Below are 26,189 nucleotides of genomic sequence, written 5' to 3'. Positions count from 1 at the left end.
TATAATTTTACTAATGTGTTGTTACTCCAGACCTTTACTGGGTCTTTGGTAATTAGAAGGGTCTGAAACTGTCCAGTTGTTCTATTTGCAGTGACTTCCCAGGCAGTTAGAATGTATATAGTAGTTCCTTATTAGGTAGTTTCTCTCCCTTCCTTAGGATAACGTATTAGTTCGTTTAGTGAAGTATACCAACAAGCATCCCTGGCTTTGGGCAGTCTACATCCTAGTTATTGGTCTACCTGTTGTCCTTTTCATCAGTTTTTGCTGCACTACCACGCCTACCAGCAAGGTAAACTTACTTTTTTTAATATTTTAAGTCGTAATTTGTGTTCAGTCATATATAGTGTTATCAGACACTGTCAATTAAAAAAACAGTTTACATCTTCACTACATTTTCATATGAAAGAAAAGAAACTAGACTAATGTAAGAACTGAACAGATCTCGCTAGTCTCCCAAACTAGACTAATGTTTTGTATAAATTTTCAGTTTTGTCTCCTAAAGTGAAAACATCATTTAATGAAGAAAATATTTATTTATTCAGAAATTGTTTCCATTAAACCTGTAGGTGCATACATATAGATATTGTGTGTGCAATTGACCCCAATCTGTTCAGCAGTAAGCTTAGGGGCTTATTATAAAAATGAAGTTTTGATACCTATGTGTGGGCATAGTGTAAACAGCCAATTATGTAGCTTTTCACTTGAGCCTAAATAAATTTTTGAATACCAATTTTAAAACTTTTAATAAGTGCTGAATAAGTTGTTTCTTTATACGGCGTATCCTCTAGGTAATTTTATAAAGAACTGTTGATTTTAAGATTAGATGAAATATGCAGTAAAGAATCCATTGTTTAATTTCAATACTTTCCTTTAATAAGGAGAAGGAAGATGAACAGAGAGCTAGAGCAAAGAAAACAGATGAATGTCTTCCAGATGATGAGGTTGGAGACACCAAGTCTAGTGATTTACCTGAGGAAAGTCCAGATGATGAGGTTGGAGACACCAAGTCTAGTGATTTACCTGAGGAAAATATTGAGACAGAACTTGAAAGTGAGAAGCAGGCTTTAGAAGAACAGCCAAATGAGGATGAAGAAGAAGAGGAGGAAGGAGAAAAGGAGCAGGAGACTGAAGAGGAAGAGCTAGATAAGCCTGAAGATGTTAGTGTCATATAGTTTTCTGTATCATTAATTTAGTTTGTAAGAGAATTCTGTGTATACAGTCTTGGCATTTAACTTTCCATGCAGAACATGTCACTTTTATCACAGTTTCTGACATATTAACTCTCGTGTAGTTCAATATCTTCAGATATTTGAAGCCACTAACTTTGCCAGATTTTGTGAAGACATGCAATACATTGTATTTTTTATTGAAATTTTAATAAATTACAAAGAGCTCCATGTATATAATCAAGAATTTGTTTTGTGTGCAAAATGGTTCTCATGTTAAGATTAAAAGAACTTCATCTCAAACCTCTTAAATACATTTGAAATGTTTGTTTTCAGTAAGACTATATTCTATCTATTTTCTAACTCTAAATTTCATTGTCTTCATAATAAAAACAAAACTAAATAACAATCTTTTTTGTCTTTCTAGAATGACTTAGTTATAACTTGGTAACTACATTGGTTCATCCTAAGTAGCTTTAAACTTGTAACAGTATACATCTATCTATAATTACATTTTATTGTGTTTTTGCCCTCTGAACCATGTCTAACTTGTATTCATGCCATTATAAATTGCAAATCGCTTGGGGAACATGAAGCTCTGATTATGCTATTGAATTACATTGCCCACCATTTATTTTACCTAACTTAACCTTAACTAACCTAAAGAGATTCATATCTTTACATTTTAGTTACTTTTGTAATAGTAAATAAAAATAATAAATGTGAAAATTGAGAAATGAATACTTACCTGTGTCTGTTGGCTGTTGGTGATGCTTGTTTTATACTAATGGGAGTAATGCACTAAAACACATAGAATAATAACATGCAAACAGTAGGCAAGTTCTTCTAACTATCAGTTTTACTGGCTTTCTAACTATACAACAAGAGCCATTACAAATTCATCCAAGCTAGTCATTATCTGTCCCATGAAAACAAAATTTATACTAAATAATAAAAGAACAGTTCTCTGTTCAGAACACAAAATAATACATTGTGAAAGTCTTGGCATTCTGTCCGTTATAGATAATATTAAATATAAGAGGCAACTATTAATTAAGGGCTGTGACAGGTAGGTGTTGGTAAGAGATCTACTTTTCATTTGATGGATCTTGAAAGCTATAAAAATTGATTTGTCTGAACAATGACAATTTTATAGTGAGTAAGTTACGATAATTTTGTACTTATGGGGAAGGATGGTGAATAGAAAAGAGGAAATGTCTATAGAAAAATGGTTACACGAGGGAAAATACAAGATTCTTTAAAAATTGTTTTATACAATTAATAACTTTCATACTATTAAAATATGGATTATTAACTCCAGTTTCATACTGTATTAATAGGTGTACAACTTAAAAGCAGTTTTCATACAATGTTGAATGCAAGTCAGTAAAACCTCCTGGCATGAGCAGTAAATGTCAGAGCAAACAGGGTTAACAGCTATCATCCAGATCAAAGTTTATGGGGTGTATTAACAGCATCATGTCATTCTTTTTATCACAGTTTATGGGCTATGTTAGTTTACATTCAGTTCATATAATATGATATATATGTAAACTTATTTTCACATAGTATATATTTAGCTTGAGCTTTCATTCTTATTTGCTTGTACAATGTTTTGAACACTTGGAAGAAATGTCTCCGTTTCTGAAACTCAATTTAAAGTACTTAGTGTTCCAGCTGTAGGATGCTGTCTGAGTGTGTGTATTCATGTAATCACAATTGAACTTTGACCCCAAAGTATGTGAATAATTCTGGTGGTTTACTTTATTGCAACCTTTTGCTACCAGTCAGTTGTAATCTTTACTCTATGTATATTTATTTCAGGAGGAAACTGCAGGAGGGGGCTCCGGTGATGTTAGAAAGTCTCCTAGACAGAGACGACCTAGGCGAGAGTAAAGACAGAACAAATTTAATTGGGAAGATGGGGGTGTAAAAGTCAGTTCAGGAGAATAAGTGCCTAGTCAGACAGTAATGGCAGGAAAGTAAAGCAGTGCCAGAAACACTGGTCTTAATGGGAAACTCTGTCCTATTCACTACAGTTCGACATACATAGTAAATTTTGTTGGACAGTGTTTGTTGTAGTTTAAAAAACCTTATGTAAAAGTCTAAACATTTGTCTCCCAACAGCCCCAGTGTTTCACAATGAGTCTTCTGTTGGTGTCCATAAGCATGATAAATTTGGTTTTTAATTTGACCTCCTCACCCTTGCATAGCCAGATGTCAGTTGTTGTTCAGTGCATACTCACTTGAGCTAATAAGGTAAATATTAAAAGCTATTTATTGAACTCTCATAACTGCAAGGAGACATTCCACCTAGATGTGGAACCAGGCAGAACTTCATTATATAACTGTGTAAAAATAGTTGGTGATGGTTTAAAACTGTTCTTTTACTAAACTTAAAACAGTGTAGATATATGTATGAATTTAACATGGAACAAATTCTGTTTTGATAACTGATATGTTGCACGTTGGTAAGTGACTCATTGTATGTAGTTTATTAGTTTTGTGCTATTTATTGATTTCAGGTTACACTTCCCACAAAGTGTGACACCAGTTACTTGGATAGTTTGTTGGTTTTTTTATGGGTTCAATGCTTATATGCTTTTTATGATTGAAGTTTTTCTAATATGCAATTTCTTACATGATTATGTCATAGTTCATCAGCTAGTACTTTGTGGCTAGTGTATTATGTAGTTTCCATTGACTACCACCAATGAATTTGGTGACTGTATTTGGTCTTTTTGACTAAATAAAACTGATAAGGTTCCATGTGTGTGTGGTTGAAGTCAGTTGTATGAGATTCACAACAAAACAGTACACAAGTTTATAGTGGTTTCCATCATAACATATAGCATACGTTCTTTTTTCATTTTATTACTAAAAAAAATTCGGTATTTTCAATTGAAAGCTACGAAGGTGCTAATGCTAAAATATTATACTCTTTCATCAAGAGTTAGTGACAGGTTATTAAATTAATGGTTATGAATATTCGACAATGTTTAGCAAAAGATTGCAACTTACCACAATTCAGTACTGTCTTACCCACAGAGTCAACTGTCCACAAGGCTGCGTAATGTCTTACATGCACGTAACATAGCTATATAATAGGCTAAATAGACCATTCTATTTAAAATGGTGAGAAAAAACGTATTAAAACATTTTCAGCTGCACTTCCTAAGACAACCAACATCTACTTCAAATGACACTTATAAACAACTAGCCCATCACTGCCTTTCTGTGTTAAGCAGAGTTAACTGTATTTACTGGCTGTTGCCAAAAGATGGGAAAATTCTGATGAAACTAGACAGTTTGATACTTGCAAGGCCAAACTAATGAGCTGTGTAACATTTTATTTGAAAGCCAACGATAAATATAAAATCTCTGGACCAGGATACGGATAGTACAACTAAACTGTTATTTGAAAGAGAAACATCCAAGTCTGTCGTGGTAATTTTCCTCTTCATTTGAATACTGTTGAAGATCAGGGTTTTGTCTTGTTGTTAGAAACATTTTGGTGGACCACAATTTAAAAATAGTTATTCTCTAGTTCTGTTTTGTCTTGTTGTTAGAAACATTTTGGTGGACCACAATTTAAAAATAGTTATTCTCTAGTTCTGTTTTGTCTTGTTGTCAGAAACATTTTGGTGGACGACAATTTAAAAATAGTTATTCTCTAGTTCTGTTTTGTCTTGTTGTTAGAAACATTTTGGTGGACGACAATTTAAAAATAGTTATTCTCTAGTTCTGTTTTGTCGTGTTGTTAGAAACATTTTGGCGGACCACAATTTAAAAATAGTTATTCTCTAGTTCTGTTTTGTCGTGTTGTTAGAAACATTTTGGCGGACCACAATTTAAAAATAGTTATTCTCTAGTTCTGTTTTGTCGTGTTGTTAGAAACATTTTGGCGGACCACAATTTAAAAATAGTTATTCTCTAGTTCTGTTTTGTCGTGTTGTTAGAAACATTTTGGCGGACCACAATTTAAAAATAGTTATTCTCTAGTTCTGTTTTGTCGTGTTGTTAGAAACATTTTGGCGGACCACAATTTAAAAATAGTTATTCTCTAGTTCTGTTTTGTCGTGTTGTTAGAAACATTTTGGCGGACCACAATTTAAAATAGTTATTCTCTAGTTCTGTTTTGTCGTGTTGTTAGAAACATTTTGGCGGACCACAATTTAAAATAGTTATTCTCTAGTTCTGTTTTGTCTTGTTGTTAGAAACATTTTGGCGGACCACAATTTAAAATAGTTATTCTCTAGTTCTGTTTTGTCGTGTTGTTAGAAACATTTTGGCGGACCACAATTTAAAATAGTTATTCTCTAGTTCTGTTTTGTCGTGTTGTTAGAAACATTTTGGCGGACCACAATTTAAAATAGTTATTCTCTAGTTCTGTTTTGTCGTGTTGTTAGAAACATTTTGGCGGACCACAATTTAAAATAGTTATTCTCTAGTTCTGTTTTGTCGTGTTGTTAGAAACATTTTGGCGGGCCACAATTTAAAAATAGTTATTCTCTAGTTCTGTTTTGTCGTGTTGTTAGAAACATTTTGGCGGACCACAATTTAAAAATAGTTATTCTCTAGTTTTGTTTTGTCGTGTTGTTAGAAACATTTTGGCGGACCACAATTTAAAAATAGTTATTCTCTAGTTCTGTTTTGTCGTGTTGTTAGAAACATTTTGGCGGACCACAATTTAAAATAGTTATTCTCTAGTTCTGTTTTGTCGTGTTGTTAGAAACATTTTGGTGGACCACAATTTAAAAATAGTTATTCTCTAGTTCTGTTTTGTCGTGTTGTTAGAAACATTTTGGTGGACCACAATTTAAAAATAGTTACTCTCTAGTTCTAGTTTGTCCCTGAAGAAAAAAGGTCCACTTTTTGAAAGCTCTCGGGTTATACTCTTCATGTTTCATTTCTGTCAAGACATCTTGAACCTACGTGTTTTTCGAACATCGTTAATTCACCACCACGTAGCAGGCTCGGCATAACCAGGTAGTTAAGGCACGCTACTCGTAACGTGCTCGCACTTTCAGCCATGGGGTCGTTTTTATGTTCGGTCAATCCCGCTATTCGTTGGTAAAAGAATAGCCCAAGAGTTGGCGGCGCGTGGTGATGACTAGCTTCCTTCGCTCTAGTCTTACACTGTTAAATTAAGGATGGCTAATGCAGATAGCCTTCGTGTAGCTTTCCATGAAATTCAAAACAAACAAACCAACAGGTAGCAGACAAGTCGGGATACAAATATTTCCATAATATTTCACGTGATTAGGATTTTTGTTGTTTGTTATAAAAACACAAAACTACTCAAAGGGCTAACATAAATTTTAGTTTAACATGCATATCAGTTTGTGATAAAGTACAAAGCTATACGATGGGCTACCTGTGCTCTGCCCGTCGCGGGTATCGAAACTCTGTTTTATTTGAAATAAGATTAAAAGATTATATCATTGATGCAATTTAAAATGTTATTGTATTAACAAAGAATGCAAAAGTTGTATCGTTTCTCAGAAAGAGGCTTCCCTTTGGCACAGCGGTATGTCTGTGGACTTGAACCGCTAAAAACCGGGTTTTGATACCCGTGATGAGTAGAGCACGAATAGCCCATTGTGTAGCTCTGTGCTCAATTCCAAATAAATTCAAAATGTGGAGAGAAAAGTACTGGCCAAGTAGCACATAACGACAGTACAAAATATTGACAAATAGTTGAAAGCTAACCAGTAAATAAACGTTTCTGTGTGTGTGTATACGAGCTACTTTCCTGACAAAACGTCCAGGTGGAAAGAATAACATCTAGTGGGTCTAAGTTGCGCATACACAGAAAAGTTTCACGTTTTTCTTAACGTCAACAGTTAGCTCGTGCATAGCATTAATCTGTCCTCAGCCCCCAATACATTTAATGAAAAAAACTTAAATCGAAGACAATTATGCATAAAGTGTCAGAAGTTAGTAAATGGTGGACAGTAGTGAATCAACTGCTGGTTAACAGGACCGTAAAATCAACAGTGAAACGTGAAAACCTAACATTATCATGTTAAGTGTGTATGGTTGTGAAACAAACCTAAATCAATACATTATTTGACTTGTCATAGCCAGAAGTTCACTGAACATGTTAACATATATACCTTATATGTTGACAGATTTATCAGTAAAACCTGTAAGTATCAACATTTTGCAGCATTATCTTAAGATTTCTTTTATAAATCGCCCTCTATGTGGCGGAACCTTCATAACGCGGACGGAAAACTCTTTCACATACCTCATCTATCAACAAGTAGGATTAGAACCTGAGTAAGGTGGTAAAAATGTTTTTGATTAAATGAATTTCTTATATAATTACTCATTTGTTTAAATATTAATAAATTCTCGGACATTTTGTTACAGTAAGTATGAGTTAAATATATTCTGTTCTTTTTTTCTGCCATGAATTTTGCAGCTGAACCAGTTTCATGATTTGTAGAAATCTATTTTCCTTAAAGTGCAAACTTCTACTCTTTAAATAATTCTCACGAAAAAATAAATTCCTTTTTTTTCTAATTTTAAAAGATAAAACAGAAATTCCTACTTCATCGCAAGTGTTAAGTTTGATTAACGCTATCAAACTGTATGCAAAAATGAAGGGAGAAAAGTGAACTTCATGAAAAAACCGTAGAATTGGTGTTCTCTTAACCACATGAGAAAGTCCATTAAAAGGACGAAACGGTTGAAACTGGACACTTTCTTTAAATAAATGTGATTAAGGTTTTGTGTACTTGTGTATATTTTTAATGTCTATTTTTTGTTTTTATTCTAATAAATATAGCATAAACAGTATAATAATTTTATTCAGAAACAAACAAGTATAACGTTCCGCTCAAAAATTATATATAATTAAGGAAATGCATGTTCACTGTGTCTAAGCCAGAAATTTTACTCGGTCGCGTGCGATTCCGCCTTAGACAGATTTTACCACATAAATTATATACTAAACTTTTCAAGAATATAAATATGTCAGTTCATAATTCACTGATTTTACAGTATTTAAAATAAACTGATGTTTTCTATCCAAATTTAGAACAACGTCCGTTTTAGGTGTTTAGTTACTGTTTGCTTGTGTTTTGCTTTTATTGTATATTTTTATGATCCTTTGAGCTATTAACTAAGCATTGTATGAACTTTAGTTCTGAGTTCGACCCCTTCGGTATATATAGCTCAGATATCCCATTGTTTTATTCCTGGGATAGAAAATAACCGTTTTCCTAAAGAGCTTTTAATTAAGATAAAGAACATTGTCAGTGAAATCTTTATTTAATAAAAACTAAGATTGCAACAAAGTTCGTGTGACCCACTTTTTCTTTCTTTTTGTTCTATAACCGTACATAAATTACGTCACATTGTGCTCTGTGTAACACACGAGAAGGAGGTGATACGTGACCGACAGAGACATCATGGCTGTCCAAGGTAATATCTCTTACAACTACTGTCACGCCCAGGAGCCGAGATAACATTTACGTCTCTCCTAAATCAAGTTTTGGTCTGGATAAATGATCCAATCTACTGTTTGGGTTTTTATCGGAGGAATAATGATCTGTCGTTCATCTTGATAGAGTGAATGGTAGTCGATTAGAATGTATAAATTCATCATTTGTTTAAATGTTAATATTTTAAGAACTGACTAATTTCACGGACAGTACTGTAAATATTTGTTATTTTGTAGAAGCTGGATATGTGATGTAATGTTTGATCAGAGAACTGCTTTATTTGTAGTAGTTGGATATATGATGTAAGGTTTGATCAGAGAACTGCTTTATTTGTAGTAGTTGGGTGTTTGATGTAATGTTTGATCAGAGAACTGCTTTATTTCTAGTAGTTGGGTGTTTGATCAGAGGACTGCTTTATTTCTAGTAGTTGAGATACTGAATCACTAGTTAGAACTTTGAAACAAGTAAAGGTTGCAGTGAATGAGATTACTGGATCAGTAGTTAGAACTTTGAAACAAGTAGAGGTTGCAGTGAATGAGATTACTGAATCATTAGTTAGAACTTTGAAACAAGTAAAGGTTGCAGCGAATGAGGTTACTGAATCATTAGTTAGAACTTTGAAACAAGTAAAGGTTGCAGTGAATGAGATTACTGGATCATTAGTTAGAACTTTGAAACAAGTAAAGGTTTCAATGAATGAGATTACTAAATCACTAGTTAGAACTTTGAAAAAGTAAAGGTTGCAGTGAATGATGTTACTGAATCATTAGTTAGAACTTTGAAACAAGTAAAGGTTGCACTGAATGAGATTACTGGATCATTAGTTAGAACTTTGAAACAAGTAAAGGTTTCAATGAATGAGATTACTAAATCACTAGTTAGAACTTTGAAAAAGTAAAGGTTGCAGTGAATGATATTACTGAATCATTAGTTAGAACTTTGAAACAAGTAAAGGTTGCACTGAATGAGATTACTGGATCATTAGTTAGAACTTTGAAACAAGTAAAGGTTGCAGTGAATGAGATTACTGAATCATTAGTTAGAACTTTGAAACAAGTAAAGGTTGCAGTGATTGAGATTACTGAATCATTAGTTTGAACTTCGAAACAAGTAAAGGTTGCAGTGAATGAGATTACTGGATCATTAGTTAGAACTTTGAAACAAGTAAAGGTTTCAATGAATGAGATTACTGGATCATTAGTTAGAACTTTGAAACAAGTAAAGGTTTCAATGAATGAGATTACTAAATCACTAGTTAGAACTTTGAAACAAGTAAAGGTTGCAGTGAATGAGATTACTGGATCATTAGTTAGAACTTTGAAACAAGTAAAGGTTGCAGTGAATGAGATTACTGGATCATTAGTTAGAACTTTGAAACAAGTAAAGGTTGCAGTGAATGAGATTACTGAATCATCGGATGGAACTATGAAACAAGTAAGCGTTGCAGTAAGTGAACTGTAAATTTAGCTATAATGTTTACTGTTATTGAGTTTTTCCATCTGTTTTAAAGAAAATTGTTCCAACATTTTTATTTGATTCTTAGGATAATAGAACTTTGATTATAAATTTATTGTTTGATTCAAAGAAAGGTTGTAAACAAACTGGAAGTAAAGAGCCATCTCACCCGCACTAATAAAGTACGCCAACAAAATAACGTTTACTTTCAAAATGTTTGTGGAGGGGGTTGGAACGTGGAATGTAGGAGTTCCCCGAAAAGTGAAGTGTATATTTCTCACAGAGATAGTGCAAGGATCAATTTGTTGGTGTGGTAAACATCTCAATATTGGTCAAGTCAGTCTAGACCTTATTTAATAGTCAGTTTGTGGTAAGACGGCCCCCTTAACTTTAGTTGAAGGTGAATATCATGAAAAATGAAAGTTAAAATTAACTTGTTTTTTATTATAAGTTTAACTTGTAGTTAAAACAAAGATTAGACACCTTTTTCAGATATTTATTTATAAAAAGCGCTTCTTGTGGTTGGAATCCACTCTACCTATAAGTTTAATATAAACAACCCCCAATAAAGATAGGGTAAGGAAACAAAATTAGAATTTTATTTAAATACTACAAATAATTAAAGCTTAAATCAGTTATTAACTGGCATCACATATACATAGCGTGCAAACAATGGAATATTTAAAAAATGTATTTTAATAATAAATGATGATCTGTTTGAATAATATTGAAGTTACTTTATCACCATAACTTCAACAAATATTGTATTTTAACACATCATTAGTTAGCAGTCATTGTAGATATAATCTATAAATTCTGAAGTGTTTATAAGTTTATACGTATTTGTATTGTAACCTTTTCTTATACTTTTTCTGGATTCGAAAAGATAAACTGGCTCACATCTAACACATAACAGCTGCAATTTAAAATAAATTTAAATGTTTTTGGTAAAGATCGGGAAGGTAGTGCATTATCTAGAAGAGGGGACATTTCCACGGGAAGGTAGTACATTATCTAGGAGAGGGGACATTTCCACGGGAAGGTAGTACATTATCTAGGAGAGGGGACAATTCCACGGGAAAGTAGTACATTATCTAGGAGAGGGGACAATTCCACGGGAACGTAGTACATTATCTGTGAGAGGGGACATTTTCACGGGAAGGTAGTACATTATCTAGGAGAGGAGACATTTCCACGGGAAGGTAGTGCATTATCTAGGAGAGGAGACATTTCCACGGGAAGTTAGTACATTATCTGTGAGAGGGGACATTTCCACAATAATTAGAACAACAACGACAAATTTTATTCCACAGATTGGAAAAAAAAAAAAACTTTTATTTTAGTGAACGTTTCGCCATTACAGTTTCATTGTAGGCGAACGGCTGCATTGTACTTCATTGGTGTAGGGTACGACAACATGGAGGGTCGTTTTACCCCAAGGTATTTATCGTAAATGAATTGTCTATTATTAAAATAAAACAAAACTAGTGTATAGCCCGTCAAAAATGACGGGAGTTAAGACAGTATGTCTTTGTATATCCGTAGTTTTTCAATTACGTACTGCAGTTATTGTTATTTTCATTAATATAATCGGTTGTTTGTAAGCATACGTTTAAATTTTTAATTAAACTTATTTGGAGGATATATTTCAAACATACATAAAATTTAATAGTAAAAATTATTTTGTAATTTAAGAACTAACTTCAGTGAAGCAAATGAATTATAAACGAACTCTTTTATTGTATTGTAGAATGTTTAAAGAAAATCATAGGAAGAATGAATCATGACGTAACAATAACATTTTAGTTTCAGTAAAGGGAGGAGGGTGGACTTCGTGACTTAACTGAAACGAATGGAGGTTGATGTGAGGTGAAAAACGTCACTTTATTTAATAATGTTTCTACTATTAGTATTTATTTAATTGCGTAATTCAAATACCATACGTTCACACTTGTACACAAGTAACTAAATATTATCTTAGCCTAACGTTAATAATAACAGGTTTATTTGTAGTCTAATTTAAATATGAGACCGAATACATACCATGTAAGGCTTAGCTGAAACACTACGTCACTGAAATCCGTGGTAACTTTTATTTTGCTTTTGCCTGTATCTCAATGTCAAAAGTTAGATGTACATTAAACAACTGTAAAATATAAATAAAATGTTATTTAACTTATGACGGTACGATAAGAGAGCCAAAAGTATTGCAGAGCTGTATTTGTTTTGTAATTAAGCCTAAATTAAAGACATCTCTATCCGTATCAGCCGTTTTTACATATATAAAATATTTTGCTGTTATATCAACAAAGTTATAGAACAAACAGAGAATAAAAAAAAAATAAATCTTTATAACAATTCAATATGTATATTAAGTATTCAACATAACCACCATAGTTGGCCTAACAATAATATCAGTTGATAGTTTTGTTGCTAAGCAACGATGTAAATTTTATACTATTACCAAAAAGAAAGCGCGACTCGAAGACAGAAACTGCTTTTTATTTAAATAGGTTATTCAATTTAAATTACGTTTCACATATGACATATTCGGGTGTCCATAATTCCTCATTGTTTGAAAGGAACAAAACGAAATTCCCTGAAATATATAGTTTGTAGTCATAAAAAGTTAAAAGATATTCACAAACAAAAGTTGACATGATTTAGTCGCCCGCCTGGCATTTTACGTAATTATTGCGTTACATTCCTCTTATTTAGAATATAATAATTGGCGATATATTGGGGTAGTACTGTTGCCAATGGGACCATCTTACCTCGGTTTTTACTATGTAATATTTTCATAAAAATTACAGTTTACCTGTGATTCTCTTATTTCCTTTTTGCACCATGAATAATATTTAACGCCGCGACCTGGATAATATTACATATTTTATATCTTTTCAATAATGTCGATTACTTCGAACCTACTTTATAAGCTTATATATAGAAAATTAGATTTTCTTTATAAAGATATATTTTCAATTAAAAATAAAACATTTTTATATAATGTATGAGTAACTTAAAATGACATGCTTGTACTCATCCAGAAAAGTTTTATCTGTTTAACAAAGGACCACTTGAATGTGGACGTATGAAATAAAGATTCTTCAATCCAGAAAAAAAAATAACGGGGCAGAAATATGGCATTTCTCGAAAGTGTTTAATATTTTTTGAAAAATTTGAACAGAAACGTGGTGTACCTCAAAAGTGTGGAATATCTTTCGAATAATTTAGGCAGAAGTGTGGTATTTCTTGAAGATGTATCATACCTTTTGAGACGTTTTAGCAGAAAACAACATTGGAAGTTTTTTTAATGTCACAAATTGGAACTTTAAAACTTTATTTCTCGAATTATAATAAAGAATTATTGTTCAGAATGTGAAGAGAAGTAGAGAATAACAGATAATATTGTGACGTTCAGTCAAATTCTCTTAATATCAAAGGAACTTGTTGTGGACAGATCACTAAACAGTTCTGAAAAAGATTAAGACATATTTATGTTATCAGATTTCAGATTATGTTAGATACCCAGTATGTTTGTTCGCATACATGTTTTACATATTACTCATTACTGTGTACTCTACATTATCATAACTTCAGACAAAGTAGAAAGTGTGATACATATTTTACATATTACTCATTACTGTGTACTCTACATTATCATAAGTTCAGACAAAGTAGAAAGTGTGATACATGTTTTACATATTACTCATTACTGTGTACTCTACATTATCATAAGTTCAGACAAAGTAGAAAGTGTGATACATGTTTTACATATTACTCATTACTGTGTACTCTACATTATCATAAGTTCAGACAAACTAGAAAGTGTGAAACATGTTTTACATATTACTCATTACTGTGTACTCTACATTATCATAAGTTCAGACAAAGTAGAAAGTGTGATACATGTTTTACATATTACTCATTACTGTGTACTCTACATTATCATAAGTTCAGACAAAGTAGAAAGTGTGATACATGTTTTACATATTACTCATTACTGTGTACTCTACATTATCATAAGTTCAGACAAACTAGAAAGTGTGATACATATTTTACGTATTACTCATTACTGTGTACTCTACATTATCATAAGTTCAGACAAACTAGAAAGTGTGATACATGTTTTACATATTACTCATTACTGTGTACTCTACATTATCATAAGTTCAGACAAACTAGAAAGTGTGATACATATTTTACGTATTAGTCATTACTGTGTACTCTACATTATCATAAGTTCAGACAAACTAGAAAGTGTGATACATGTTTTACATATTACTCATTACTGTGTACTCTACATTATCATAAGTTCAGACAAAGTAGAAAGTGTGATACATGTTTTACATATTACTCATTACTGTGTACTCTACATTATCATAAGTTCAGACAAAGTAGAAAGTGTGATACATGTTTTACATATTACTCATTACTGTGTACTCTACATTATCATAAGTTCAGACAAACTAGAAAGTGTGAAACATGTTTTACATATTACTCATTACTGTGTACTCTACATTATCATAAGTTCAGACAAAGTAGAAAGTGTGATACATGTTTTACATATTACTCATTACTGTGTACTCTACATTATCATAAGTTCAGACAAAGTAGAAAGTGTGATACATGTTTTACATATTACTCATTACTGTGTACTCTACATTATCATAAGTTCAGACAAACTAGAAAGTGTGATACATATTTTACGTATTACTCATTACTGTGTACTCTACATTATCATAACTTCAGACAAACTAGAAAGTGTGATACATGTTTTACATATTACTCATTACTGTGTACTCTACATTATCATAAGTTCAGACAAACTAGAAAGTGTGATACATATTTTACGTATTAGTCATTACTGTGTACTCTACATTATCATAAGTTCAGACAAACTAGAAAGTGTGATACATGTTTTACATATTACTCATTACTGTGTACTCTACATTATCATAAGTTCAGACAAAGTAGAAAGTGTGATACATGTTTTACATATTACTCATTACTGTGTACTCTACATTATCATAAGTTCAGACAAAGTAGAAAGTGTGATACATGTTTTACATATTACTCATTACTGTGTACTCTACATTATCATAAGTTCAGACAAAGTAGAAAGTGTGATACATGTTTTACATATTACTCATTACTGTGTACTCTACATTATCATAAGTTCAGACAAACTAGAAAGTGTGATACATGTTTTACATATTACTCATTACTGTGTACTCTACATTATCATAAGTTCAGACAAAGTAGAAAGTGTGATACATGTTTTACATATTACTCATTGCTGCCTACTCTACATTATCATAAGTTCAGACAAACTAGAAAGTGTGATACATGTTTTACATATTACTCATTGCTGCCTACTCTACATTATCATAAGTTCAGACAAACTAGAAAGTGTGATACATGTTTTACATATTACTCATTACTGTGTACTCTACATTATCATAAGTTCAGACAAACTAGAAAGTGTGATACATATTTTACGTATTACTCATTACTGTGTACTGTACATTATCATAAGTTCAGAGAAACTAGAAAGTGTGATACATATTTTACGTATTACTCATTACTGTGTACTCTACATTATCATAAGTTCAGACAAACTAGAAAGTGTGATACATGTTTTACATATTACTCATTACTGTGTACTCTACATTATCATAAGTTCAGACAAAGTAGAAAGTGTGATACATATTTTACATATTACTCATTACTGTGTACTCTACATTATCATAAGTTCAGACAAACTAGAAAGTGTGATACATGTTTTACATATTACTCATTACTGTGTACTCTACATTATCATAAGTTCAGACAAACTAGAAAGTGTGATACATGTTTTACATATTACTCATTACTGTGTACTCTACATTATCATAAGTTCAGACAAAGTAGAAAGTGTGAATATTTGTTGACCTTTTCATACAAGTGTGATTTGTGTACCTCACGTTGATCATCTACTGGTTCTGGTCCACTGCTTTATTTGTCAAGAACATGCGGAGGTCATTACAATCAGCGACTTTCCAGTAACACTTTCCTCAAACTTTTATTGTGGCAATAAACCCAATCTTTATCTTGCGCGTGAAATTCTGTACACATGTAGTTCGTTGTTGTTGTTGTAATGTGAGATTTCCTCATATCTCCGCCAGGGTGCTCCAACTCTCAGTCATATATTGTTTTACCACAACCATTATATTGGTTAACCTGCTGACCTGGTGCCGTTTATAAGAAAAATTTAGAGAACGAGAAAAATTAAAGATAGAGAGTACAAAAACATATCCCCAGCTTTTGTATACACAGTATAAGAACATATCTCCAGCTCTTATATACACAGTATAAGAACATATCCCCAGCTCTTATATACACAGTATAAGAACATATCCCCAGCTCTCATATACACAGTATAAGAACATATCCCCAGCTCTTATATACACAGTATAAGAACATATCCCCACCTCTCATATACACAGTATAAGAACATATCCCCACCTCTCATATACACAGTATAAGAACATATCCCTAGCTCTTATATACACAGTATAAGAACATATCCCCAGCTCTCATATACACAGTACAAAAACATATCCCCAGCTCTTATATATACAGTGTAAGAACATATCCTCAGCTCTTATATATACAGTATAAGAACATATCCCCAGCTCTCATATACACAGTATAAGAACATATCCTCAGCTCTCATATACACAGTATAAGAACATGTCCCCAGCTCTCATATACACAGTATAAGAACATATCCCCAGCTCTCATATACACAGTACAAAAACATATCCCCAGCTCTTATATACACAGTATAAGAACATATCCCCAGCTCTCATATACACAGTATAAGAACATATCCCCAGCTCTTATATACACAGTATAAGAACATATCCCCAGCTCTCATATACACAGTACAAAAACATATCCCCAGCTCTTATATATACAGTGTAAGAACATATCCTCAGCTCTTATATACACAGTATAAGAACATATCCCCAGCTCTTATATACACAGTATAAGAACATATCCCCAGCTCTCATATACACAGTACAAAAACATATCCCCAGCTCTTATATATACAGTGTAAGAACATATCCTCAGCTCTCATATACACAGTATAAGAACATGTCCCCAGCTCTCATATACACAGTATAAGAACATATCCCCAGCTCTCATATACACAGTATAAAAACATATCCCCAGCTCTTATATACACAGTATAAGAACATATCCCCAGCTCTCATATACACAGTACAAAAACATATCCCCAGCTCTCATATACACAGTATAAGAACATATCCCCAGCTCTTATATACACAGTATAAGAACATATCCCCAGCTCTCATATACACAGTATAAGAGCATATCCCCAGCTCTCATATACACAGTATAAGAGCATATCCTCAGCTCTCATATACACAGTATAAGAGCATATCCTCAGCTCTTACATACACAGTATAAGAACATATCCCCAGCTCTCATATACACAGTATAAGAGCATATCCCCAGCTCTTATATATACAGTATAAGAACATATCCCCAGCTCTTACATACACAGTATAAGAACATATCCCCAGCTCTTATATATACAGTATAAGAACATATCCCCAGCTCTTACATACACAGTATAAGAACATAACCCCAGCTCTTATATACACAGTATAAGAACATATCCCCAGCTCTTATATACACAGTGTAAGAACATATCCCCAGCTCTTATATACACAGTATAAGAGCATATCCCCAGCTCTTATATACACAGTATAAGAGCATATCCCCAGCTCTTATATACACAGTATAAGAACATATCCCCAGCTCTTATATACACAGTATAAGAACATATCCCCAGCTCTCATATACACAGTGTAAGAACATATCCCCAGCTCTTATATACACAGTATAAGAACATATCCCCAGCTAGTATATACACAGTATAAGAACATATCCCCAGCTCTGATATACACAGTATAAGAACATATCCCCAGCTCTTATATACACAGTATAAGAGCATATCCCCAGCTCTCATATACACAGTATAAGAACATATTCCCAGCTCTTATATACACAGTATAAGAGCATATCCTTAACTTTTATATACACTGTATAAAAATTAGGTACATGTATAAGAACATGTCCCCAGCTCTCATATACACAGTATAAGAACATATCCCCAGCTCTCATATACACAGTACAAAAACATATCCCCAGCTCTTATATACACAGTATAAGAACATATCCCCAGCTCTCATATACACAGTATAAGAACATATCCTCAGCTCTCATATATTACAAGAGAAATAAATAAATATATCTTAGAGATATGTTTTGTACTTCAAATTACGAAGTTTTATTTGTAATATAGCAAAAGTACTAATACCCATACTTGATATTGTTTACAACATTGTTTCATTGCCTAGAATTAAATTCAAAGCTACAAAAAGGGCTATCTGTGCTCTACCCACCAGGGGTATCGAAATGCGGTTTCTATCAGTATAAATCCGCAGACATACCACTGTATAATTTTAACTGTAAAACCTTTATGTTGCTAAACTGGCTCTAGTAAGAATTCTCACTTCTTAATTTAGATCACTAATTCCCCTCTACACAGATAACCACTCTTCATTTTTTTATTCATTTTGTTGAAAGTCAGATAGAAGTAACCTACGACTGTTAGGAAGATTCCATCACTATATTCGTTGGAGCGTCTGATTCGTCCACTGTTGCTACTGTGGCGTGTTCGCTTTCCTTGGCTTTATTTAACAATACAAGTTGTATTAATATAGAATAATTTCTTAGTTCTACGAACTAGGTACATCTCTTAATATTGGCATATATTGATACTTCATCTATATAACAGGTTAAGTTTGCAAAAACAATTTACACATTGGTGAAATCTTTTGAAATAATCGACTTTAAGCCTCGTTTGCATTTCTTTTAGGCTTGGCATTGTCAGGTGGGTTAAGGCATTCGACTCGTTACTTGAGGGTTGCGGGTTCGAATCTCCGTTGCACCAAACATGCTCGCCTTTCAGGCGAGTGACGGTCAATTCCACTGTTCGTTGGCAAAAGAGTAGCCCAAGAGTTGGCGGTGAGTGGTGATGACTAGCTGCTTTCCTTCTTGTCTTACACTGCTAAATTAGGGACGGCTAGCGCAGATAGTCCTCGAGTAGCTTTGCGCGAAATTCAAAAAACAAAATAAGCATTTCTTTTATTGTGACGCCCTCTATTTAGCCACCGTACGACATCTCATTTGATTTGGGTAGTTGCTTCACAACGGGCTATTTGTGCTCTGTCCACCACGGGTATCGAAACCTGATTTTTTAGCGTGATATCTCAAAGATTTTAGGTGAATCTTCAGGTAGTTCCCGTCAAAGAAGTTTTGTGAAAGGTGATTATGATATAGATATTAAAGTGGCTAAAACCTTCTTATTCATTCGTCTTTAGTTTCATTCATAAGCAGAGTAACTAGAAGTCTAAGGTTTATCATAAAGACATCAAACTGTCAGTCACATCGAATCACGAGTGTAACTTTCATTGTTCGCTGTTGTAACACGTACGCTCCTGGCCCCAAAATATTTCGAAATTTTCATCAGTGCCCGGCGAGTAACCCAGGTCTCTATGTATTTTTATTTTTTGTTACTATTACTGTAGTGCACCCATAAAAATTCTTGAACACTGGTCTATCACCATAACCATGGTAATTACATTTTAAAACAAACAATACCGGAACAGTTCAACAGATGGAAATTAACTTATACAAAGGCTAAATTAATTCAGACTTATAATGGCCATTTTAAATTAGGAACAAGAACTGAGCTGTCCCAGTTTCTTGGTTTGGAAATCTGGACACACTATTCATGAGGTATTAGAATTCATATAAATATTTGTAAAACATATCGTTTATCAACACGGACATTTTAAAAGCAGTTTTTTAAAAGACACAGTTTCCAATTCAAGCCATGAATCAGCGGTTTGTGCCACTTGGAGGCCACGGGTACGTTATAAAAGTGACGGTTAAATATTACTATTCGATTAGTTTGCACGTTGTTAAGCAAAAAGCTACACAGTGGGCTGTCGGTGACGTGTCTGTAACAGGCATCGAAACCTAATTTTAGCGTCATACGTCCTCGCACTTACTGCTCAGTACTGGACCTATTGAATTAGAGTAACCCAAGATTTAGCAGTGCGTGTTGTTGCCTAGTTACACTTCATTACTGGGGACGGTTTGCGCACAAAGCTCTCGCGCAGATAGATTTGTGCGAAAATTTATCAAGCAGTTATAAATTTAAAACAAAATTGAACTAAACTAGGTTATCACAAAAACTAACTAAATTAATTCTGATCTCATATCTTTTTCTGAACTAGTGGAGGCTGGACAATTTATTGTTAGAAATAAGCTGCACAATAGACTGTCTGACCATAGGTATTGAACACCGAATTTTAACATTATAAGCTCTAAAACTTGCCGTTAAGCTACTGCCTTTGTTATTGCAAAAGTGACGAAAGTGTGATGTTACAACAATTTTGAGGTGCTAATAAACAGATTTACTTGTTTTAGTAGTTCTAAAATCAACGAAACTTTATTTTTTCTGAAGACTTTATGAACGTTAAGAACCATGGGAAGTACGTTCGTTTGTTTGTTTCTTTTGTTGTTAATCGCAGTTTGTTTGTTTGTTTGTTTTGGAATTTCGCACAAAGCTACTCGAGGGCTATCTGTGCTAGCCGTCCCTAATTTAGCAGTGTAAGACTAGAGGGAAGGCAGCTAGTCATCACCATCCACCGCCAACTCTTGGGCTACTCTTTTACCAACGAATAGTGGGATTGATCGTAACATTATACACACCCACGGCTGGGAGGGCGAGCATGTTTAGCGCGACGCGGGCGCGAACCCGCGACCCTCGGATTACGAGTCGCACGCCTTACGCGCTTGGCCATGCCAGGCCTGTTAAGCGCAGAGCTACACAGTGAGCTACTTGTGCTGCGCTCACTGCAGATAAGCCCGAAGATGGTTCAGTAGCAACGTACGAAAGTGTGTTCATACTGATAAGAATATTATCTGAAGTCTTAATTTGGCCTTCCACGTAACTGATGAGAACTTCCTATCTAACAAACGAGATGACGCTGAGTAAACACATTTTATGTTGTTAAAAAGTATTTGTGATCGTATTAGTTTCGAGTGTAAGTTTCTCGCACATTATTTTTACGCCCTACATTTGGCTAATTCAAGATTGTCAGTAAACAGAAATATGTTGTCTCGGTCAATTGAGAACTAACCATTAACCTCAATTTATTGTTCATAATGTAAATTTCTCTAATTAATTAATTATTGTAAACTTTTTTGTGTCATTTAAGACATGTTTACTAAAGAGCGCCATCTTGCGATCGTAATTTAATTTTGTAATCTGTTACCGTCGTCACTTGCACTCAAATTTGTAAATCAGACTGTAGATGACTTAGAAGAAGTAATGTTTCTTTTAAGGTTGTTAAATGTATGGCACATTCAGTAAATAAGGTAGTTTCTAATCACTTGTAGTGGTACATGACTTTTGTCAGTAAACAAGATAGTTTCTAATCACTTGTACTGGTACATGACTTTTGTCAGTAAACAAGGTAGTTTCTAATCACTTGTACTGGTACATGACTTTTGTCAGTAAACAAGATAGTTTCTAATCACTTGTACTGGTACATGACTTTTGTCAGTAAACAAGATAGTTTCTAATCACTTGTACTGGTACATGACTTTTGTCAGTAAACAAGGTAGTTTCTAATCACTTGTACTGGTACATGACTTTTGTCAGTAAACAAGATAGTTTCTAATCACTTGTACTGGTACATGACTTTTGTCAGTAAACAAGATAGTTTCTAATCACTTGTACTGGTACATGACTTTTGTCAGTAAACAAGGTAGTTTCTAATCACTTGTACTGGTACATGACTTTTGTCAGTAAACAAGGTAGTTTCTAATCACTTTTACTGGTAGATGACCTTTGTCAGTAAACAAGTTAGTTTTTAATCATCACTTTTACTTCCTGTTGAGTTGACATTTTCAAAACACTATACATATTTATTTACACTAGTTATAAAAAAGTGAAAATGTGTAAAGATAGGAATACAGAGGAAAACAGAAACAAAACCATACAAAAATCACTACATTAATAACTGAATCGTTCAACTTATAACTTCTATCTATAACTAAATGTTAAATTATTGTCGGTTAGGTGAATTCAGATTTAAATAAAAACATTTAAACTGAATAATGCTATAAAATATTACAGTGGCTAATAACCATAAACTTGTAACATTGACTTCAGGGATCTTTGTATGGTTTTGTTTATTTATCCATACTGTGGTTTTGTACTCTTGTAATTGTCATCCCTATATCATACTTAAATTGTTTATTGCTTGTTTTACCTCTGTTTCAAAAATTAGTATTAATTAATGACAGTTGTTATAAAGACAACAGTTTGAGTCTGGTGTTATGAGTTGTTTTAGTGGACATCACATGTTGAAGCCAGTGAAACGCTACATTACTTCTACACTCCAACAGTTAACACTCAACAACTTTAGTACTGGTGAACTAGCTAACCCTTCTCATTCAAGAGTAACCAGTTTAATGTTTATCTGCCACGCTACTTGCTGGGTTCAATCTATTTTAGTGATGGTTTCCTTTGGACTGGAAACCTTAATAGCTTTTGAAAACGTTAAAAACCCAAGTTATGTGTTTACAACAGATTATCATAAAACAGATTTGAGACAATAATGAACAACACATAATATGGGTCAGCCACTTTTCCCCGGCCCTCTAATGTGCTTTACTCATTTCAAACTGCAATTTCTACCCAAACAAAGCTGTCGGACTGTCGAAACAAACGGTTTCAGTTTGACATGTCTCCATCAAGGTGATGTTTTCATATCATTGTTTTTCGCTTTTTAGTATAGCTCATTACAAGTTTTTTTTTTAATATTTTCGTAGAGTCAACCATATTTCAAATTGACAAGTTTTAGTTAAATAGTTTTCAGTTTCAAGCATCTGGAACCATCTATTGGTTTTGTAGCATTGTTTATCGATTTTCAAAGCTTCTTTGAGTATATATATATATATATATTTACAGCAATTTAAACACATATAGCAAATAGTCCTTGATGAGTAAGCTTAAGGACCTGCAAGGCTAAAATCCTGGGCTATGGTAGAGAGAGCACAGATAGTCGATTGTGGGCTTTCCATTAAAACGAGCAATCTTTAACAAATAAATGTTTTATGTACTATCAAGTGTTGGAACCCTTGTTATATTGGGCCCGACATGGCCAGGTGGTTAAGGGGCTCGAGTCGCAATCCGAGGATTGCGGGTTCGAATCCCCGTCACACCAAACATGCTGACTCTTTCAGTCGTGGGGACGTTATAAAGTTACAGTCAATCCCACTCGTCATTGGTAAAAGAGTAGCCCAAGAGTTAGCGGTGGGTGGTGATGACTATTTGCCTTCCCTGTAGTCTTACACTGCTAAATTAGGCACGGCTAGTGCAGATAGCCCTCGTGTAGCTTTGCGCGAAATTCAAAACAAACCAAACTCTGTCATTTTACAATTAGGTTGGTGCAAAGTTTTAATAGTATAGGTTTAATTGTTTGTGAATATCTTATAACTACTTTTATCTTGTAGAAAGACAATTTTTACAGTTTTTTAACATTATAACGATTATAAGTTTTGTAAATGTGTTTAACAATTTTACAGCGAACAGACTAAAGGATGTTTTTATCTTTAAGGCCTTCTGTTAAAAAGTTTAGATGTTTATACAAGGCCTTCATCCAGTGGCGGCGTCAAGGGGGTGGGCTTGAGCCGTCCCCCCCAAATGAGACAAGCCCCCCTCAGCCCTCCAATATTGTTACCTACATATATTCATAAAATATGGAAAACAAAATCGTCATTGTTGCTTAACAATTAACACCAAAGAGACATAGATCTGTAGAACTCAACGTCTTCATTAAGACGGAAGTATGTGTCATGGTCCCATAACAACGTACTGAATGCAATAAAACTCATGAGCTGTATTGCCGCTACCTGTGTAATGCCATTCTATCTTGAGCTTTGACGAAGATTAGACAACCACGTTGATTTCAAGTTACAACAGATCATCAGGGATTTTACTTGATAAACCAAAGTTTTCACAGGTATTTACCCATTAATTTCATTTATCTTTTATTGAAAAGTAAAACATAGCATGCATGTGTAAGTGTATTGTGGATAGGTCAAAACAATGAAGCATTTAGCCGGTGTTGTGTTCTCTGTGAGATCATTTTGCATTGTGTATCAGCCATCCAAAACTGTATTGATGATTAAAATTGTGACTTTCAATCCAATTAATGTTATACTTATGATTAGATACTTATATGTTAACTGACCAAATAATATTTCTAACCAATTCTAGAATGAATTTTGAAATTGTCATTGGGCTATTTAGAAGTGCCTAATTTAATGTAATGTAGTAGTTACATTATTGTAACAGGTGCTTGTCACACTTATGATAATAAGAACAATATCACAGTTTGACCTGTATGAATAATGTGAAGAAACCAGCCTTTCTGTGAAGGTCAACTGAAATGTAGCAAACTGTGGTGTGGCAGAGGATGACCTCGCAGTGGAGGTCCACCAGTTGAACCGGCTAATTGTCAGGAAGAAAGACAAGGGGCAGGAAGTATCCAAACCATTGGAGCTTGCAACCATGCTGGAGCCATACAAGGATGCCTTCATGGATCTCCACAAACTTGTATATATCACTGTGACCCTGCCTGTCACTTCAGCTGCCTGTGAGAGAAGTTTCTTATGTCTAAAGCTTCTCAAGACATACTTGCGCAACAGCAGTGGTAACAACCACACCAGCAACTTTGGTGTCATATCAGTAAACTACAGGATGGCAAAACAATTCAATATTGATACTGTTATAGACACATTTGTTGCCAATCACCAGAACAGGCACATTGTTTTGAAGTAATATTGACTATAAACACAACATGATGAAAGATAGTTAGCCTGATAGTGGCCTTACTTTTCCTCAGAGTGTATTAACTTCACATGGGATAATTCGTTTCTGCTATGCAAACTATGTCTTTATCTTATATTTCTTTTGATTTGTAGCTTTACTCTTCACGGTGTATTAAATGTTCAATCTTATCTCATCTTGATTTTCTTTATTATTATGTATTACCTTGGGTGGAATTTAGGTGAGCTTTCTCTTTTACATATACGCATATTTTCATAAACAGATTATTTCTAATTTGTAATAATGAATTATCAATCAGAGTATGAGTTTCCAATGAAAACTACATTGAAAACGCAGTTCAAAATAGCACACCTTTCTGAAATGTACCTTGGTATTTAGATTATTATAATTTACCATCTATACTTCATATTGATGGCATTTTGGGAAACCCCTCCACAGTTTACCTCAGCCCCTCTTCAGCCCCCCGAACCAGGAATATCCTGGCGCCGCCACTGCCTTCAGCTACAAGTTGTAAATTTCATTGTAAGATATTTTGTTTAAAACTTTCATCTTTCTGTACATGGCCTTCTGTTAGAAAGTTAATATTTTTATACAAGGCTTTACAGAAAAGAAATTTAGATTATATCAGCATGTTAAATTATATATCACAATTTAAACTACAGAGCAATACATCTTGTAAATTAATTGAAGCTCGGGTAAGCTCAAGAACTACACATATCACTATACTAAACACACAGGAACTATATATTACTATATCACTATACTAAACACACAGGAACTATATATTACTATATCACTATACTAAACACACAGGAACTATATATTACTATATCACTATACTAAACACACAGGACTATATATTACTATATCACTATACTAAACACACAGGAACTATATATTACTATATCACTATACTAAACACACAGGAACTATATATTACTATATCACTATACTAAACACACAGGAACTATATATTACTATATCACTATACTAAACACACAGGAACTATATATTACTATATCACTATACTAAACACACAGGAACTATATATTACTATATCACTATACTAAACACACAGGGACTATACATTACTATATCACT

The 26,189-nt window shown here is 33.5% G+C and overlaps 2 protein-coding genes across 3 annotated transcripts in view; both read left to right on the top strand.

Moving 5' to 3' along the window:
- The window catches only part of LOC143230245 (calmegin-like), a 28,685-nt gene extending 24,750 nt beyond the window's left edge, over positions 1-3,935 (top strand). For both annotated transcript variants that reach the window (XM_076463445.1, XM_076463446.1), the window contains exons 17-19: positions 158-289; positions 879-1,157; positions 2,991-3,935. In XM_076463445.1, the coding sequence (XP_076319560.1) occupies positions 158-289; positions 879-1,157; positions 2,991-3,062 (483 nt within the window). In that variant the 3' untranslated portion in view covers positions 3,063-3,935. The remainder of the gene's footprint in view (positions 1-157; positions 290-878; positions 1,158-2,990) is intronic.
- A 5,861-nt stretch (positions 3,936-9,796) lies between these two features.
- Positions 9,797-26,189, top strand: part of LOC143228478 (uncharacterized) — a 57,305-nt gene continuing 40,912 nt past the window's right edge. The window contains exon 1 of the mRNA XM_076459730.1: positions 9,797-10,054. Coding sequence (XP_076315845.1) covers positions 9,797-10,054 — 258 coding nt within the window. The remainder of the gene's footprint in view (positions 10,055-26,189) is intronic.

This window comes from Tachypleus tridentatus, chromosome 10 (assembly GCF_004210375.1).
Source record: "Tachypleus tridentatus isolate NWPU-2018 chromosome 10, ASM421037v1, whole genome shotgun sequence".
NCBI classification, from domain to species: Eukaryota; Metazoa; Arthropoda; class Merostomata; order Xiphosura; family Limulidae; genus Tachypleus; species Tachypleus tridentatus.
Note: the sequence above shows the minus strand (reverse complement) of the source record. Positions and strands in the feature narration are given on the sequence as shown.